Source organism: Salvelinus namaycush, chromosome 8 (assembly GCF_016432855.1).
Source record: "Salvelinus namaycush isolate Seneca chromosome 8, SaNama_1.0, whole genome shotgun sequence".
NCBI lineage: Eukaryota > Metazoa > Chordata > Actinopteri > Salmoniformes > Salmonidae > Salvelinus > Salvelinus namaycush.
Genome location: NC_052314.1, coordinates 26,893,660 through 26,914,235, shown reverse-complemented (window position 1 = coordinate 26,914,235; position 20,576 = coordinate 26,893,660). Strand labels below are relative to the sequence as shown.

The 20,576-nt window shown below is 45.3% G+C and overlaps 1 protein-coding gene across 1 annotated transcript; it reads right to left on the bottom strand.

Annotated features, from left to right (window-relative positions):
- Nucleotides 1–4,780: 4,780 nt before the first annotated feature.
- Nucleotides 4,781–20,357, bottom strand: LOC120052085 (cytoplasmic polyadenylation element-binding protein 2-like). The gene is made up of 11 exons (XM_038998940.1): nucleotides 19,398–20,357; nucleotides 17,315–17,587; nucleotides 13,993–14,083; nucleotides 11,273–11,323; nucleotides 9,446–9,469; nucleotides 7,741–7,908; nucleotides 7,496–7,585; nucleotides 7,070–7,188; nucleotides 6,812–6,926; nucleotides 6,164–6,345; nucleotides 4,781–5,008 (listed from the first exon to the last, which is right to left on the bottom strand). The coding sequence occupies exons 1-11, from the start codon at nucleotides 19,905–19,907 to the stop codon at nucleotides 4,781–4,783; spliced, it is 1,851 nt and encodes a 616-aa protein (XP_038854868.1). The 5' UTR covers nucleotides 19,908–20,357.
- Nucleotides 20,358–20,576: the final 219 nt, after the last annotated feature.

Genomic DNA, 20,576 nt, shown 5'->3' with positions numbered 1-20,576 from the left:
TTTCAACAGAGCCCAGCTTAATAACATAGTTAGAATATTAGGACAACTAAAATATGTATAATAATAATAATAATAATAATAATAACAAACCTATTGAAATAAAAAATACAATCAAAATCAAATAGTTATTTGTCTACTAAAAAGTGAAATAAATATGATTCTTAAAAAAACAAAGACACACACATTCAGTGCCTTCGGAAAGTATTCAGACCCCTTGACTTTTTCCACATTTTGTTATGTTACAACCTTATTCTAACATTTATTAAATCGTTTTTTCCCCTCATCAATCTACACACAATGCCCCATAATGACAAAGCAAAAACAGGTTTTTAGAAATATTTGCAAATGTATTAAGAACCTTTACTCAGTACTTTGTTGAAGCACTTTTGGCAGCGATTACAGCATCGGGTCTTCTTGGGTATGACCCTACAAGCTTGGCACACCTGTATTTGGGGAGTTGCTCCCATTCTTCTCTGCAGATCTTCTCAAGCTCTGTCAGGTTGGATGGGGAGTGTTGCTGCATAGCTATTTACAGGTCTCTCCAGAGATGTTCGGTGGGGTTCAAGTCTGGGCTCTGGCTGGGCCACTCAAGGCCATTCAGAGACTTGTCCCAAAGCCACTCCTGCGTTGTCTTGGCTGTGTGCTTAGGGTCATTGTCCTTTTGGAAGGTGAACCTTCACCCCAGTCTGAGGTCTTGAGCGCTCTGAAGCAGGTTTTCATCAAGGATTTCTCTGAACTTCCCTTTGTTCATCTTTACCTTGATCCTGACTAGTCTCCCAGTCCCTGCCGCTGAAAAACATCCCCACAGCATGATGCTGCCACCACCATGCTTCACCGTAGGGATGGTGCCAGGTTTCCTCCAGACGTGACGTTTGGCATTCAGGCCAAAGAGTTCAATCTTGGTCTCATCAGACCAGAGAATCTTGCCTTTTGGCAAACTCCAAGTGGGCTGTCATGTGCCTTTTACTGAGGAGTGGCTTCCGTCTGGCCACTCTACCATAAAGGCTTGAATGGTGGAGTGCAGCAGAGATGGTTGTCCTTCTGGAAGGTTCTCCAATCTCCACAGAGGAACTCTAGAGATCTGTGTGACCATCGGATTCTTGGTCACCTCCCTCCCCCGTTTGCTCAATTTGGACGGGCGGCCAGCTCTAGGAAGAGTCTTGGTGGTTCCAAACTTCTTTTATTTAAGAATGATGGAGGCCACTGTGTTATTGGGGACCTTCAATGCTGCAGAAGTGTTTTGGTACCCTTCCCCAGATCTGTCCCTCGACACAATCCTGTCTCGTAGCTCTACGGACAATTCCTTCGACCTCTTGGCTTGGTTTTTGCTCTGACATGCACTGTGTGCCTTTCCAAATCATGTAAAATCAATTGAATTTACCGCAGGTGGTCATGCTGTAGAAACATCTCAAGGATGATCAATGGAAACAGGATGCACCTGAGCTCAATTTCGAATGTCATAGCAAAGGTTCTGAATACTTATGTAAATAAAATGTCTAAAAACCTGTTTTTGCGTTGTCATTATGGTGTATTTTTTGTAGATTGTTGAGGATTTGTATTAATTTAATCAATTTTAGAATAATGCTGTAACATAACAAAACGTGAAAAAAGTCAAGGGGTCTGAATACTTTCCGAAGGCACTGTACAAAGTAACAGTGTTCAACATATTACTCAAATTACTCAACAAACAGCACAAGGAGTCAAGTGTTACAGGACAATGGTGACAATGTAAAAGCGAGCTCTGTTCTGTTCTGAGCACAACACCAACCACACCGCGAACGCCGTACAAGAACTCTCGAGTACAAGTAGGGTGACTGGTTGGCTAAAGGATCCTTCATTTGCTTTGAAGCTGTTGCTCATCATTTTTTGGCTACCATTTTGTAGAGCCAGTCACCATAGCTCAGCACCCTGTTAGTTTACAGAGAGACGGGCAGAAACACATTCCCTGTAACAACGGGACTCCGTTTGAATATATTAGAACGTATTAGATAACTGCTTCCTTCACATAGAAAAACCGAAGACCACCGCCTCCTCACACCATTTCTTAAAGAAGTCATTATGAAAAAATTCTATTCAATAAATCATCTGGTAGAATTATAAATAGGTAGAAGTTTGTTAGAACAGAATTCTTCATGAGTAATGAAATGGCGCAAAATAGGTTGTTACCCAAACCACGTCCGCATTGTATCAGCTATCTAACTGCTAGGTTGAAAATGAGTCAAGGATCAAATCATCCAAGGGAAAAGAGAGGGAAATATAGAAAGGGAAGTGCATAATATATTATCAAAAGTGATTAGAGATGCTTGGGACAGGGAGGGGGTCACAAGTTCAAGACGTAACAAATAAATGATCTAATAATACAGTAATATGAATAAATGAACATAAAACCGTATCTCCATAGAGTAGTAACAGCAACACTTGACACCTGACCTACGGATACCAAGGACTCCACACCAGGGCATGAAACACAGAAACACTATGACACAGGAATAACAGGGATATTACACTGTAGAGATACAGACATGTACAGTACCATACAGCTGATATGCTAATGCACCAGCAGGTCATTGCTCACAGAGAGAGGGATTGTCCCTGAAAAGTATTTAAGAGCGATATCCTCAAAGGGTCACAGTTAGAAAAAACAAAGAACACAGTTAATATATATTCTGCAGACCAAAATGTTTTATTATTATAAGTGAAGGGGTGTGTCTTTGTCATCTTTCACTAGCAGGACATAAAACGGGGCCACTTTCTATAGGTCTGGAGTCATAACTAGTAATTACTGTACATATGAGAGACAGATTTTTTATAGAATAGTTTCATCCAACTGCAAAATTCATAGCCTGATAACACAACCCAGGAACAAACATTGGACAGATGCTTCCTTACGAATCCTTCTCCATGACAACATTTGAACAGCAGTATGGATTAGCCAACTAGCGTAACACATGGCACACTGCACCGCATAAACACACATCTCCCAGTCGTATGCCTGTAGTTAGCTGATCCAGCCAGGCTACTGTGTGTGTTTTGGTCTTTTAAGTGCTTTGCTACATTAGAGTAACCACAGTAACTATAAAAAGGTGGGGAGGAAAGGAGGGGCGAAGGCAAAATATTGTGATGTTCTCATTCTTGTATATCTACATTGTTACTAAACTAAAACCTCTGTCCACACACTAACAAGACCCACACAGACAGCACAGAGACGACACTAGCCACTGACTAAACACCACTCAGCTTCTCAACAGCTTCTTCACTCCTCACAAACCACCACGTCACAAAATGGTGGCATCCCCTAGTCTAGAACCAATACAGCATTTTTTTGTATAAGTATGTCAGATCAAACAACGTATCAACATCAATGCATGCTAGATGTTTTAAGTAAGTAGTTTTAATGTATTTTTCTTGATCGCCGTGGTATTTCTTTTTCTTACACCTAGGCTTCTATTGTTTTTGTTCATGCTACTCACAGTAGGATTTTAGTGGTTTCTGTTACTGTATATGATATCTGTTTATGTATGATATCTGTTTATGTATGATATCTGTTATATGATATCTGTTTATGTATGATATCTGTTATATGATATCTGTTTATGTATGATATCTGTTATATGATATCTGTTTATGTATGATATCTGTTGATATCTGTTTATGTATGATATCTGTTATATGATATCTGTTTCCTGCATGTGTTGGTTAAGTCTATCCTGCATGTGTTGGTTAAGTCTATCCTGCATGTGTTGGTTAAGTCTATCCTGCATGTGTTGGTTAAGTCTATCCTGCATGTGTTGGTTAAGTCTATCCTGCATGCACAAACATGCATTTTAATTTTCAAATTCTATTCTTCCATGGCAATGGGGGCCATGAGTGTTTGAGTGCAGACTGCATTTCATTTTCAAGATGACGGTTTACAGATGCTGTTAATATATAACACCTATACATCTATTCATATATCATGTATAGCAGCAAAGCTTCTAATATAGCTTGTGATTAAACATGTTAAATAGAGTTAATACAAACCAGATTCATATTTATAGTTGTATTTTTTCAGGTCAAAATGAGAGCAGAAATAACCCTATCATTTTTGTACCTCTTCCCCAATAAGGAAAAAGAGAACATAGCAACAATGAACTATTACAGTTTGTTTTGTGGCAGAAGTGTATCCCTTTTATGATTCCTATCATTTTGCTACCTTTGGTAAATGACCTGGGGCAGGCATCCAGATTATAGAATCAAGGTTATCCCAGAAACAAGGGCACGCTACACCCACTAGGGGGTGGCGAGCAGCAGACAAACAGACAGACAGACAGACAGACAGACAGACAGACAGACAGACAGACAGACAGACAGACAGACAGACAGACAGACAGACAGACAGACAGACAGACAGACAGACAGACAGACAGACAGACAGACAGACAGGCTGCCCCATGCAAAGACATTCTCATATCTACGTTAAATCTCACATATAAAAATAATTTGAAAAACTACATAAAATCTATCTCTTTTTAAATATCCTCTTAAAAAACATGAAGGTACCACAAAAAAAGTTGTCAGAGCCTGAGATGTGAAGGGGGGGGGGGGGGGTTGGTGAAAAACTGAGGCTTGTAATGTTTGGCTGCTACAAAAGATAGATATATTGTATACTGTTATGTACTCTATACTGATAGCTTACGGTAAGAAGCAGGGCGATGACACTTTTTCCTGCCTGGCGATGTCTCTCATCCTTGACTGTTGCTTCTGACCATGTCTCCATAGTGACATGTGATCGCGTTTCTCTTCAGTTCCAGCGGAAGTGAATCTGCCTTGGGCGGTCAGCACCCTCTTTGACCAGCGGCTTGTGGAACTCTCGGCCGGCGCGGGAGTGGATGTTAGCCCAGCAGAACTCACAGTAGTACTGCAGGCAGGTCACGTTGGCGCAGAAGAAAGGGGCAAACTTCCCCCCACAACGTGCCCCCTGGCACTCATCACAAAGCTGGTCATCCAGAACATAGGGCTTCACCTCCACCTGCAGGGGTACAGGGGTACAAGGGTACAGGGGTACAGGGGCATGGATGGGATGAGAAGTGGAATACTCAGACACAGCACAGATACATACACTGAGTGTACAAAACATTAGGAACACCTTCCTAATATTGAGTTGCACCCCGTTTTGCCCTCAGAACACCATCAATTCGTCAGGACATGGACTCTACAAGGTGTCAAAAGCGTTCCACAGGGATGCTGGCCCATGTTGACTCCAATGCTTCCCACAGTTGTGTCAAGTTGGCTGGATATCCTTTGGGTGGTGGACCATTCTTGATACACACGGGAAACTGTTGAGCGTGAAAAACCCAGCAGCGTTGCGGTTCTTGACAAACTCAATCCGGTGCGCCTGGCACCTACCACCATCCATACCCTGTTCAAATGCCCTTAAATATTTTGTCTTGCCCATTCACCCTCTGAATAGCACACATACACAATCCATCTCAATTGTCTCAAGGCTTAAAAATTCTTCTTTAACCTGTCTACACTGACGGCGTTATGCTAACCCAACTTTTATGCCTTTCCATAACCCCTGACCTTAACCTCAGCGAAACAACCTAAATGTAACCTAAGCCTGACATTTGTTACTAAACCTAACCTTAATTAATTTCGACCAGTATGCCTAAATTAAGTTTTTGTTCTGCCTGTCGAATATCCAAATAATATACCTATAAAATAATAGGTATGGATGTAAATACATGTAGCATACAGCATGTAAATACACTGAGAAAGCACAGTTAAAATGCTGGTATACATAGTGAGAGATGAACATGCTACTATACAAACAAGGACAGGGTTGAGGCTCTGTGAGATTTAAAGACAAAGGAGTCAGCGCTGATAAATGGAACTAATTCAATCAGCACTAACAAGCGTTCTCTTCTCCATAGCAACCACCGTCTAACTATCTGCGTGTGATGCTGAGGGAACACACACACTCTTTTCCTTTGAACAACAAATCCTCAGGAGGACTGATCCTCTCACACGCTCTCTCTCTTACTCTATCTCTCTCTTCATCCCTAGAAAATCATGAGGAGAATGTGTGGTTGTGTGGTTAATGAGAGGGAGCGGTAGGTGGGAGGGAGGGAAGGATGGCAGGGAAAGAGGGAGGAAAAGAGGGAGAAAGGGAGGAGGGCTATACCCGCTTGTCAATGTCTCCATGTTGCAGCTGGACGAATCTGGCGCTGATAGCAGCGATGTAACTCTGCTGATTGGAGAAGGCCACGCGCCCCGCCCCTTTTGGGTACTTGAGCTCTGGATCGGTGTCGATGCCAGCGTAGCAGACCCCCCCATAGAGACGGTCCATAATCATGGCCAACTCCACTGGAGAGAGATGAGAGAAAGAGACAGAACAGAAGAAACGAGAGAGAATGGGGGGAGGAGATGAGGAGGTGACACATGAGTAGGTGAGATGGGGGAGGGGCACGAGAGAAAGAGTGGAGGAGGGGGTTGTCAGATGAATTATACGAGATGTGATTACACGGGGGAAACATTGCCAGCTTTCAGACGGTCCATATTACTTCAAACACAACATCTGTTTATCTATTTACCATCACCAACATGAGCATACCGATCCAATTACATACTGAGTAGATCAACTAGAGCAGAGCTGCCCAACCCTCTACTTGGAGAGCTACTGTCCTGTAGGTTTTCACTCCAACCCTAATCTAGCACACCTTAATAATTAGCTGGTTGATAAACTAAACCAGGTTAGACTGGGGTTGGAGTGAAAAACTACAGGAGCGTTGGAGAGCTCTGTGATAGTGGGAAATTGTGTGTGTGTGTTTACCTGCTCTGAGAGGGCGGGGAACGCCTCCTACGAAGATGGTCTTTCGAGGATCCAGAGCCTGAGAGCCGTCCATCACAAAGTCACTGTCACTCAGGTTCCATGGACGAATCTGGACCTAGAGACACACACCCATACACACATATCCCATACATTTAATCATCGCCAGATAGAATTACACAGTGTAGGTGTTGCTAGTCTCACAGATGTCCTTGCTGATGGAAATGGCCCTACAGAGAGCTGGGTTTGTGTTGGACTCACAGGCTTGTCTTTGATGGTGGGGCTGGAGACACAGAGGTAGAGCTTGCCGTCCTCCTCCATGCAGGCCTCGATCAGAGCCTGCACTGAGCTCTCCTCCTGGAACAGCAGGAAGGCGTAACCTAGGCAACACACACAACACACTCTCAGGGGATAGCACCTGGAAAGCATATCCAATAGTGGGGAAAAATACTGCTACAAATACACTGAATTATTCCCATTTGACCAAGTACTATATATACAGACTATGTAGGTAGTCATAATGGAAAGAGAATGTGGGTTAACTTAGCTGTGCTGTCTCTTCCAGCAGTCACAGGGACTTCATTGATAGCTACAGGCCATATATATACAGTATACGGTGCTAAGACATACCTTTATGACATACCTTTATGTCAGTTTCAGTTAAAGAAATTCTGAGCGAAGCTTTACCTTTCGGGGGGAAGTAGGATTTGCTCTCAGCCTTGTGTGGCCAGTCCACCACCAGGTGGCCAAAGCGACGGAAACTGTTGGTGATCTCATCTGACGAGAGAAAGATAGAAGGAGGGAGCAGGGAGCAGGGGGAAAGAAGAAGGAACCAACGTGAGTAAGACCAACCGTTCACACCACCATATAAACTGGCACAGACAAACTGTCACTGAACCAACAAGATTGTGTTATGCTCTTCCTTCTCTCACCTTCATCTATGTCAGGGGGAAGGCCGCCCACAAACACTTTGCGGGAGAAACGCTCAATGCGCTCCCCGTTTGGGTGGGGGTAACAGTTAGTGTCAAGCCCTGGGACGCCCTGGTTACCGTGCCCGTCATCAAGGAGGCTGTCTTCAATGGGGAATAGGGACGAGCGGCCTGGAGAAGAGGAGGTCAGAGGTCAGACCGCATAGACAATGACATCCACATAGATACACACAAACATACATACAGTCACATCACAAGGCACCCATACTTCTGCTGTACATATTCAATATTTGGGGGTTTGTAAACAACAGAAGCAACCAATGGTTCTGTCCTATCTCTGTTATAACACCCACTGACAGTTACTAGATTGAACACCCATGGAGCCCAATGGCTTAATGTTATATATCTCAGAGGAGGCTGGTGGGAAGAGCTATAGGAGGACAGGCTCATTTTTATGGCTGGAATGGAATAAATGGAAAAGTATCAAACCTATGGACAACACATTTTTGACTCTGTTCCATTAATTCCATTCCAGCCATTACAATGAGCCCTTCCTCCTATAGCTCCTCCCACCAGCCTGCTCTGATATACTTCTCGTTTTATAATGAATCACATGATAAATGCACAGGGTCTATAACAACATGGGCCATGGCTGTTGACAACTGTCATCAGGCTTTGTGCATTGTAGCTACAATGTAAAGTATAAACATGAAGTGAAAGAGGATTATGTGCAATCTAGTATAGATGTGCTGTAAGACCAAGACACGCAGCCATGAATTCTCCAGCCAGAGCTCTGTGACTGACTGACAGACAGCAGACAGAGAGGACAGGATAGAGGTCTGGTATGAAAGCAGTAGCAGGGGTTAGAGTAATGGACTGAGGAAAACATATGGTTTACTGAGTCTGAAACCTATAGCAATGTGCTATGTCTGGATGTAAACACATATTGTGTAGCACAGTGACCTGTAACATTGTACAATCAAAAACAAAAAGAAAATGCTGGTACAAGAAGCAAATGCTTGGGACACCACGTATTATTCATACTAAATTTTAAAAAATGTCTCCCACATCAGTTAAAGGCCCAATGCAGTCGTTTTGTATCAATATCAAATCCTTTCTGGGTAACAATTAAGTACCTTACTGTAATAGTTTTACATTAAAATTGAAAAATACTGTATATACATTATACAAATATATACAAAAATGATTCTTCAAGGAAGAATTTTGCTAGGACTGCCTGGGAGTGGTCTGAGTGGGGAGGGAAAACTTAAAACTAGCTGTTATTGGCAGAGAGGTTTGGAACTTTGTTATTGGTCTATTAACCAATTTACCGCCTGGTGATAACACCAGGCAAGCAGAAACTCCCGCCCATGCTAACACACTGATTAGAAGGTCCTTTGTGGATTGTATTTTCAACCAGTAACTATCAGGAAATAACACTGATAAAAAAGACACACTTTTACAGTGCTAGTTTCATCAGCTGTTTTACAATATGATACAAAACACAGGAAAAAATATTATTGTGACTGAACTGAGCCTTTTCACGGTTGGTGATGAGTCATGCTGACACTAGAAACACTGAATTGTTTGTATCCAAACACTGTTTTGGTAGCTGCAGTTCAGTAGCGTTAAACCATGCTGTGTAGTGTATGTACACGCAACACACATGACATGACACAGACTGCACGTCACATGAAGGCGGCTTTACCTCGACGTCTCCCATAGCTCCTTGCTGTACGTAAACAAAGTAAAGAGTGGTTTTATGCCCTGCAGACATTCCTCGCAAAGTAAAGCACCCTCTGACCTGGCTGGTACTACTGACACTACAGAGCAATCAAACTATGGCCCTCTAGTACCTCGTACCATTATTTACCCCTACCCCCTTTCATCTCCTTCATCTCCTCCTCATCTGACTGCATGGTTGGAGTCACAAGCTTGTCATTACGTTTCCCTCCACAGTTTTTATGCGAGTAATGTCATTGTGTATAAAAAAAGTGTAATGGAAACAGGAAGTGTCAGTTTTATAAATGTTGACAGATCATTTGTTCGTTCGACATAGTGGGATCTTTTTGTGTCGTTAAAATTAATTATGCAACCAGTTGTGGTGGAAATGATTACTTGCGCAATTGTAGATAGAATAACTAGCATGTGGAGGTACATTTGCTGCCATGCGATGCTATGCTGGTGGTCCTCCCACTGCAACTTGGAAATGCATGCACAGTTTAGGCTACAGGGTGGTGAAAGTGCACGGTGATGAGCTTGATGCTCCTTTCCAATAAATATTGAGGGTCTTAATTTGTATGCCAGTGGCATGATGATCAGTGCTTAGCTGCCAATTAACAAATACAAATGATCTTACTCTTATCCATCTCATCATATAACCTAACCTGTCCAGCCCTTACGAAAAAATATTGCAGTCAGAGTGCAGTATAACTTCAGTACACTGCAGTATAATTGCAGTGTGCTGCAAATACTGTGTCCAAAATAACACTGTTTTTTTTACTGCAGTAATTGTGCAGTACACTGCAGTTATTCTGCAATTACCGCATCCAAAATACCACAGTCGACTGCAGTTACTGCACTTTTACTGCAGTTTCAAAGCGAACTGTTCTGAGAATGTGCAAAAAACGAGATTGGGCAAATTTGTCATTTATCGCAACAGTTTTTTGTGACCAAAAAATTGGTAGAGTGGAAAATGCAATGGAATCACAAACATGTTTTTTTATTGGATACATGAAATCTTAAACGCAAAAATGTTTTTTTTTATGTGCACTATGTCTTTTATCCTTTTATCCGCAACAAAGCCAGTCTGATGAAAACACACCTCGGGTAGGTATTTTTTGTTGTTGCAGTTTTCGCATGAAAACCTTTCGCTAATTGGATGGAAACATAGCAGCTTTGTTTCAAGCAGGACTGTAGTCTATATTGTAAACCGCGCTAGGCTGAGGACCAGCCTCATGGAAACAACACTAGGCCTCTAGTCAAGTGACCTAGCCTACATCCGCCTCGCCGAATGCTGGTCATGTGACAACTAGGCATTTCACTTCATCATGTGAAGGACACTATTAAACATTCCTCTTGGACATACAGTACTTCATTATCTTAAACCACAGTAGGATTACAACAACAATGCATATCCCTCATGAGGTTTTTAGAGTTGACATGACGGCTGAGTTTGTCCTATAGAGTCTATATACATATATAACAGGAGGCATGTTTATTACACTGTTACTACAGTCTACTGTCAGTCTAACTGACACACACACACAGCACAGCATAGGAGAACCAACACTACTCGTTAAACAAAGCAATCCAGCACGGTCCACTATAGAGAAGGGTATATCCCAACACAAATGAAGTTCAGAAAAGTGACAGAAATGTCCATCCTACACATACTGTCCAGCCTGCTTCTCGAACTAGCCTGGTTAAGCGTCCCCAATGTGATCATCATGATATGGAAACATTTACACTGAAACATTTCTAAAAGAGATGGAAAAAGAGACACAAGCTGGCGTTGGCCAGGAGAGATAATTACCATTGAGCATGAGCAGGCCGTCGGCTCCGGGGTGAGGGCATCCCACACGGCCTGACATTAGAGAGAGACACACACACACACACACACACACACACACACACACACACACACACACACACACACACACACACACACACACACACACACACACACACACACACACACACACACACACACACACACACACACACACACACACAGGGATGAGACTCTCAGCAGATGGAGAGGCCAGGGCGAGGCCATCACGGGCACGGCCATGTATATGGAGCAGCAGCACCCTTGTCACATGGCTATAGCCTACTGAGCTGTAGTGTCAGAAACAGAACACAGAACAATACCCTGTTGATCCATGGAGACAGCTTGAGCTGGAAAAAAGATATATATATAGAACTTGCTTAGCATGTTTAGCTACAGAGAATGTTACCTAGAATGCAATGAGGGAGCCTTAATGCAAAACCTGAATCACTTGCTGTTATGTAGACATCGCCAACTTCCTGGTTATCTAAATGTTTTATCACAAAGTAAAACCCTGAATCAATTTGGGTTAACCCTAATGAAGTATCAGAAGCAAATGTCAGTTATTTAATGGAAAGAACCTCAGACGTGTGAACAGAGAAAGAATGCATACCGGCAAATGATTTGATCTCCAGTTGAAAAAGAAGCAACCCTTTTTCCACTGCCATGTTAGCATGGTAAATCTCCCATGCCCAATTAGCTAAGCTAATTTCTAAAGTCCTGTTAGGTTTGTGCTTGCCTTCTGCTTCTGCTCTGTTAGCTTAGCCCTGTGCCTAGCAGTCAGGGCTATAAATGGCAAAGACCACCCTCCCCTACCGTCCCCTCCCCTCCACCCTCCTCTCCGCACTCCTCTGGCTGTCACATGCTGTGTGTCAATGTGTGATCATGTCTAAATTTAGTCTCTTTCCCTCTGGTTTTCTGTGCTGTGAATACTGGCCTATGTCGGCAGAGCGATGGGTCAGTAACCAGAAGGTCGCTGGTTCGAATCCATGAGCCAACTAGGTGAAAAGTCTGCCGGTGTGCCCTTGAGCAAGGCACTTAACACTAATTGTTCCTGTAAGTGGCTCTGGATAAGACTGTCTGCTAAATGACTAAAATGTCTGCTCTATCTGCTCCTGCAGGCTAAACAAGAAATTCAACTCAGAGTCCTGGACAGGTGGAGTACAGGACACTGGCTGTGAGAATGACATTGCTATTTAGACTAGTAAATAATGAACAATAATAATAGTCTTTCAGGGGTAGTATACTGTGCCAAATTCAATGTAAGGTATTGTGCTGTATACTGTAAATTTAGAATAGTCTCTCAGTCTCTGCCATATAGGCTTAGGAGCCTCCTGTCTGTGGTTTTGGGGGAGTATGTTGAAGCCAGTAGGCTTAACCATGTGTGTAGCTAGGAGTCATTTTACACTGACTGCAGTTTACCTGGATAGAGTCTCTTCTCAAAATCCAGCACCTGGGTCAGCCCTGTCACCCTACTCCTGGGCCAGCCCTGTCACCCTACTCCTGGGCCAGCCCAGTCACCCTACTCCTGGGCCAGCCCTGTCAATCTACTCCTGGGCCAGCCCTGTCACCCTACTCCTGGGCCAGCTCAGTCACCCTACTCCTGGGCCAGCCCAGTCACTCTACTCCTGGGCCAGCCCTTTCACCCTACTCCTGGGCCAGCCCTGTCACCCTACTCCTGGGCCAGCCCTGTCACCCTACTCCTGGGCCAGCCCTGTCACCCTACTCCTGGGCCAGCCCTGTCACTCTACTCCTGGGCCAGCCCTGTCACCCTACTCCTTGGCCAGCCCTGTCACTCTACTCCTTGGCCAGACCTGTCACTCTACTCCTGGGCCAGCCCTGTCACTCTACTCCTGGGCCAGCCCTGTCACTCTACTCCTGGGCCAGCCCTGTCACTCTACTCCTGGGTCAGCCCTGTCACCCTACTCCTGGGCCAGCCCTGTCACTCTACTCCTGGGCCAGCCCTGTCACCCTACTCCTGGGCCAGCCCAGTCACCCTACTCCTGGGCCAGCCCAGGCACTCTACTCCTGGGCCAGCCCTTTCACCCTACTCCTGGGCCAGCCCTGTCACTCTACTCCTGGGCCAGCCCTGTCACCCTACTCCTGGGCCAGCCCAGTCACCCTACTCCTGGGCCAGCCCTGTCACCCTACTCCTGGGCCAGCCCTGTCACTCTACTCCTGGGCCAGCCCAGTCACCCTACTCCTGGGCCAGCCCTGTCACCCTACTCCTGGGCCAGCCCTGTCACCCTACTCCTGGGCCAGCCCTGTCACCCTACTCCTGGGCCAGCTCAGTCATCCTACTCCTTGTCCCTGTGAGGAGTGTCCTACCCTATCCCATCAGGACAGAGAGTGCTGCCAGGCTGCCTGAATCCTGTCTGTCCGTGTGCCCCAGGTTAAGCAGTAGCAGTAGCAGCAGGATCAGGGCTGTAAGTTAATTTAAAGGCACAGCCGGTGGTGGCAGTAATACTCACTCTTACCAGGGAGAACATAAGCTGCTCGCTCTGGGGAAAACAACATGCCTCGAGGAGGGAGCAGGAAGCCTGTCAGTTCCTTGGGAAAGAGTATGCTGCGCCTCAAATGCATTCCCCCTAATCACCATTCTCCACAATCACAATGTCCTTCCCCATTATACAGTGAGTAAGTACAGCAAGTATGAGAATTAACTCATACTTGAGTGGGGAGGGAGTAAATAAGTAGTGTCTCACCCTTCATTGGATCCTGCTCCGCCCGCATGATGTCAATCAGAGAGCTTTCCAGTGAGTGCATGTTTAGACTGTCGTACATTCTAGATCGATCCTGAGGGGAGAGAGGGAGAGAAGGAAGGACAGAGATATGAAGGCTTAAACAACTGGGGGAAAAACTGTCAAACTGAAACACACACATACAACAACTGGAACCCTGCAGTGGTCTGGTACATACTGTAGGCATGGGTAAGCCTGTGGGTGTGGCTTAATATTTCTACATGTGGACAGCACATCCATGGATAAAAAGCGAATCTGTATTTATTCACTTCAGGGGTACTAAGGTATGCTTGTGAGCAGAATGGACCCAATGATGGATTCACCAGGAACTCTGGAGCACGTCAGAGAGAGAGAGAGAGAGAGAGAGAGAGAGAGAGAGAGAGAGAGAGAGAGAGAGAGAGAGAGAGAGAGAGAGAGAGAGAGAGAGAGAGAGAGAGAGAGAGAGAGAGAGAGAGAGAGAGAGAGAGAGAGAGAGAGAGAGAGAGAGAGAGAGAGAGAGAGAGAGAGAGAGAGAGAGAGAGAGAGAGAGAGAGAGAGAGAGAGAGAGAGAGAGAGAGAGAGAGAGAGAGAGAGAGAGAGAGAGAGAGAGCAGAAACCAAATCCAGGTATTTAACCAGAGTGCTTGCTGGGATGGGATGGAGGTTATTATGAACTCATCAGAGGGGCAATAAGACAGACCACTGTACAGTAGATCTAAACCAGAGGCCACTCAACCTTTATAACATACCACAGATGGCAGAGCCTTTAGAAGACTTAGAAAATGGTTTATACAGATCTGTGCCCTCTCCCGGTTGAGAACATGAGGCGAGATAGTAAAAGGTCATATCAGCACCTCTCACAACTTAATATTTACACTCTTATCTAATTAGACAATAAAAACATTTTCTACGTGCCGAACATGAGATGCTAGACGTATGTTCATCACATAGCCAGACCACCACTCAACAGTACTCCACACACTACTTCTCCACACACAGGATTAAAAACACTCATCTAAAAGTGGTCCAGTGGTCAATCTGTGTGTGATTTTTAGCCTAATGTTGGGCTAACGTTTACTGCCTGACTCTAAGGCATCAGTCAGGGCCCCTGACAGTAAGAGGAAGGGCAGAGAGAAAAGGCCATTGGTTGGATAATACCAGATTATTACAGGCAGCCCAGCCAGGTTCCCTCCAGGCCTGTTTATAGCTGGGCTTTACACAGAGGAAAAAACAACATGGCCGTTAAATATCCTATAGCCATCGGGTGGACATTCTAGTTTATGTGATGCTGTAGCAACTGTAGCAACTGAAGGAGTGTTGCCACACTGTCACTGAATAAGAATGTAGTACAGGTCTGTGTAGTATAACTTCCTTTATATGGTATGACATATCTTATGAAGGATTTATAAAGGCATTATTATGGAATGATCGAAGCGTGTAGGAATGTACACTCCACGGAATAGGCAGTAGGTCACCTCTCTTTCTCTCCCAGTGCCAGCATACACCCCTCTCTCTCTCCCTCTACATATCTCTGTCAATGACGTTCACATCATGATGAAGCACAAATGCAAAAAGCCCTATCCAAACATAACACAGAGGAAGGAAGGAAAAGAGAGGAGACGTGTATGGAATCTGAGGAATTGCTAGTCGGACACTGTTTATGGAAATGAACAATTCATGGAGCCTCGCCTGCTTCCTGGAAGAGGAAGAGCAGAGCCATGACAGAAGGGAGAAAGTGATGAGGGGATTATTTTGAAAAATACATCAGGGGAATAACTAGCGTGTTTTTCCAGTCTCCACCTGGGAAAATACAGTATGGCGACGGTGGCCCACCCAAAGATCCTTTCTTAAGGCCTACTGCCTCCAGTTTCCCCCTTTGTACTTAAAAGGTCAGAACTGTGCTGTGCATAATTAGATGACATCAGTTATGGCTCTTGAAGTATGTGTACATAGAGCTATAACAACTCCCATCCTGAAATAGACTCAGGTGAAACCTGCTAAACGTGGTGTTAAAGTAGCTTTAAAGCAGCCCTACTCCCTGACACCTCCCACTATGGCAGAAATAAATAACACTGCTCCCGTCTGATTGAAATGGTAATTCTGCTCGTCATCTGGGAGTGACATTGATTCTCAGCTGTGTGTTTTCTAAAGAGCCCCTTTACAATTCCCCCCTTCCTCTCTCCCCCCTCTGCTCCCTCCCGGCTCTCTGTCTTCCCCCCTGCCTCCTGCTTTGCTTTCTCTGTCTGACTCTCTGCGTTTGATGTTTGTCGCCTTCCTGCTCCTTCTTTCCCACAATCCTACACTCTGAACTTTGAAAACAGGGCTGTGAATATTAAACTATCCCATTCCCATCATTGAAACTGTTCTCCTGTCATCCCTGCTCTCTCTCTCTCTACCTTTCATCGACCACTCTCTCTCAAACACCCACTCTCTCACTCACTCTCTGGCTTCAATATCTAATTCAGGAAATAATTCCTTAATCCTATGAGTCCGGCCCTATTTCACTCACTGCATTAAAACCCTTTTGCACTACACCCACCAGTATACAGTACACACACACACACACACACACACACACACACACACACACACACACACACACACACACACACACACACACACACACACACACACACACACACACACACACACACACACACACACACACACACACACACACACACACACAGACCCCTGTAAATTTACACTGAGTGTACAAAACATTAGGAACACCTTCCTAATATTGAGTTGCACCCCGCTTTGCCCTCAGAACACCCTCAATTCGTCAGGACATGGACTCTACAAGGTGTCGAAAGCGTTCCACAGGGATGCTGATCCATGTCGACTCCAATGCTTCCCACAGTTGTGTCAAGTTGGCTGGATGTCCTTTGGGTGGTGGACCATTTTTGATACACACGGGAAACTGTTGAGCGTGAAAAACCCAGCAGCGTTGCAGTTCTTGACACACTCAAACTGGTGTGCCTGGCACCTACTACCATACCTCGTTCAAAGGCACTTAAATATTTTGTCTTGCCCATTCACCCTCTGAATGACACACATACACAATTCATGTCTCAATTGTCTCAAGGCTCAAAAATCCTTCTTTAAGCTGTCTTCTCCCCTTCATCTACACTGATTGAAGTGGATTTAACAGGTGACATCAATATGGGATCATAGCTTTCACCTGGATTCACCTGGTCAGTCTATGTCATGGAAGGGGCAGGTGTTCCTAATGTTTTGTAGCTTTAAAGCAGCACTCAGTCTATGCTTACTGAGAAAAACACTGACACCACAGTCAAAGCACGTACCTGGAGAGGCATAAGCGTGTTACTGTTACTGTCTGTTCGGAACATGTTCTCCTCAATCCAGGCCTTGGGGCCCATGGGGCCGGCGGAACGGGGGAACTTGGGCGGTGCGATGACGTTACTGGAGAAGGGTTTTTTCATGGGGGAAACCTGGCTGACAGAGCCCGGGATGCCCATGCCTCCACCACGACGGTGGTCCCGACCCCAGGACATACCACCAGAGCTCCAACCACTCCCCTGGTGACTGCCCCCCCAGGGAGATTGCTTCACCATCGGCTAGAGAGAGAGAGAGAGAGAGAGAGAGAGAGAGAGAGAGAGAGAGAGAGAGAGAGAGAGAGAGAGAGAGAGAGAGAGAGAGAGAGAGAGAGAGAGAGAACGGGGAGGAGTGGATAGAGACTGAATGTGAAATTGTATTCATTGTTGGTATTTTGTGTGTTTCTTTTGATCCTGTGTTTCCCCTCTGCAACAGCCTACAATGACCTGGTTCTGTGGAGGGGTTGGAAGGGTAAGAAGATTTAGGGCTTTAAGACTAATACAAAGTATCCCGTGCACACTGACACCACCAACATCCATTTCTCTCTCTCTCTCTCTCTCCCGCTCTCTCTCTCTCTCTCTCTCTCTCTCCACACACTCACACAATGACATTTACATTTGAGTAATTTAGTGGACGCTCTTATCCAGAGCTATTTAAAGTTAGTGCATTCATCTTAAGATAGCTAGGTGGGATAACCACATATCCCAGTCATAGTAAGTACATGAACCTCTCCCTCAACGTCAGAAAGACAATGGAGCTGATCGTTGACTACAGGAAACGGAGGGCCGAGCACGCCCCCATTCACATCAACGGGGCTGTAGTGGAGCGGGTCGAGAACTTCAAGTGTTCACATTACTAAGGATCTATCATGGTCCATACACACCAACACAGTCGTGAAGAGGGCATGACAACGCCTCTTCCCCTCAGGAGGTTGAAAATATTTAACGATCCTCAAAAAGTTCTACAGTTCTACAGCTGCACCATTGAGAGCATCTTGACTAGCTGCATCACCACTTGGTATGGCAACTGCTTGGCATCCGACCGCAAGGCGCAGGGGGTAGTGCGTACATCACTGTGGCCGAGCTCCCTGCCATCCAGGACCTCTATACCAGGCACTGTCAGAGGAAGGCCCTAAAAATTGTCAAAGACTCCAGCCACCCAAATCAAATACTGTTTTCTCTGCTACTGCACGGCAAGCAGTACCGATGCACCAAGTCTGGAACCAACAGAACCCTGAACAGCTTCTACCCCCAAGCCATAAGACAGCTAAATAGTTTGTTAAATAGTTAACCAAATAGCTACCCAGACTATCTGCATTGACCCTTTTTGCACTAACTTTGTTTTGTCTTATCACATACGCTACTGTTTATTATCTGTGACTTTATTCTTAGTTCTATGTACATATCTACCTCAATTACCTCGTACCCCTGCACACCGACTCGGTATTGGTGCCCCGTGTGTAGAGCCAAGTTATCGCTGCTCATTGTGTATTTATTATTATGTGTTTTACTTTTCTATGATTTCTCTATTTTCTTTCTCTCTGCATTGTTGGGAAGTGCCTGTAAGTAAGCGTTTCACTGTTAGTCTACATCTGTTGTTTACGAAGCATATGATGAATACAATTACATTTGAACCTCAGATCTATTAGTCACACGCATGCAAACACACACACTCACACACACAGTGTGGGGTTTATTGAATAATGTAATCCCTGCCCTGCCTTACAATGGCCGGGCAGCTCTTACATGTTCTGGGAGCACAGGGACGCATTTGTTTTCATCATCATAGCTGCTTTATACTTCTGTATAGTAGGCTAACTAACATGTAATAACATATTCATAACCATGGCCTGAGCCTAATACAATCTAGGAGTGACATTGATGTGCACTAATTTACATTAGCTTTACAAAAAAGTATTATATTAATATCTCCCACCCACTTTAACAGTTTCTATATATCTGTCGTTTAAAAGGATCAATCCTCTATTCTATGGGGATCCTGATTATGGTTTCCATGTCAACAGATGCGTAGAGAGGACTGGAGATAGCTCACCTGGTGGTGATGGTTGTAGTTGTTCCTCTGCTGCAGGAAGACGCCTTGCTGGTGCTGGGGGTGCATCTGGGGGCTGACTGGGGACCGGCGGCTCTGCTGCGTCTGCTGAGGGGCGTTGATCTGGTGCGAGAACGGACTGGTGAAGCCCTGCACGTTAATCCCGGGGCACGGATTAGCCGACACCGGAGAAAAACTCTGGAAGAAGGCTGGGTTGATGGAGGAGGGGATACCGGGATAAAAACTGTTGTCTGGGTCGGTATGAGCCATCTGATTAATCGCATTTGCGTGGTGGATAGGGTTGGCCGAGTTGGAGACGGGTGGTGGGGAGCTGGTCTGAACCGACCACGGGGTTCCGAATCCATGGAGTGGAGGTGAAGCTGAGCCGCCACTCGGGTTCTGCATCTCTTGGTTCTGGAGGTTTGGAAAACCGCCCCCTAGACTTCCGGCCAACATATTGCCGGTGCCACTGCCATTGCCGTTATTTATATGATGGGTGATGAGGGAGTCCATTTGGATCTTAACCTTGTTTGGATTTACGGAAGTGGGCGATGGCGACGCGGCAGTCTCCACATCGGCTTCAACCTCCCCCACTGGCGACACTGGCGAGCCGCTGATTCGTCCGGGGCTGGAGTCTGTGCTACACTCGGGTTTGGTGGAGACTTGAGCGGTGAAAGGCTGCCTCAGCGGCAGGTGACTGAATTTTCCTTGAGGTAGGGGCGACTCAGTGCATCCAAACTCAGCTAGCTGATGTATTTTCCAGTCGTGCTGAAGGTCAAAGATAGACTGTGTCGGGCAAAAATGATCTTGACCAAAATCGGTAAAATCTGGATTCTGGTTCAGGTGGTTGTAGTTGGAAGTGAGGGCTCCCAGCTTGTTGTTGGTTTCATTTGGTTGCTGTATCCCGGTTTTATTGATTGTGTTGTTTTGCTGTACTCCTTTTCCTCTGTTGGCGGGGGTCGTTGTTCGGTTGTCACCCCCACAGGCTCATCCTGCATGTTTTGCTGATGCGCAGCAACTGACAGGAACAGTGGGGACAAGGCGGCGACGCTACTGTGCGAGACCAAGGGCGAGCCGGGGCGCAACTGGCGGATGGAAACCGGAGAAGAGGAGGAGCCGATCTTAGAGCGCGTCCGTCGAGGAGAGTAGAGCGGTGTCCAATGGTCGCTGTCTGTAATAAAC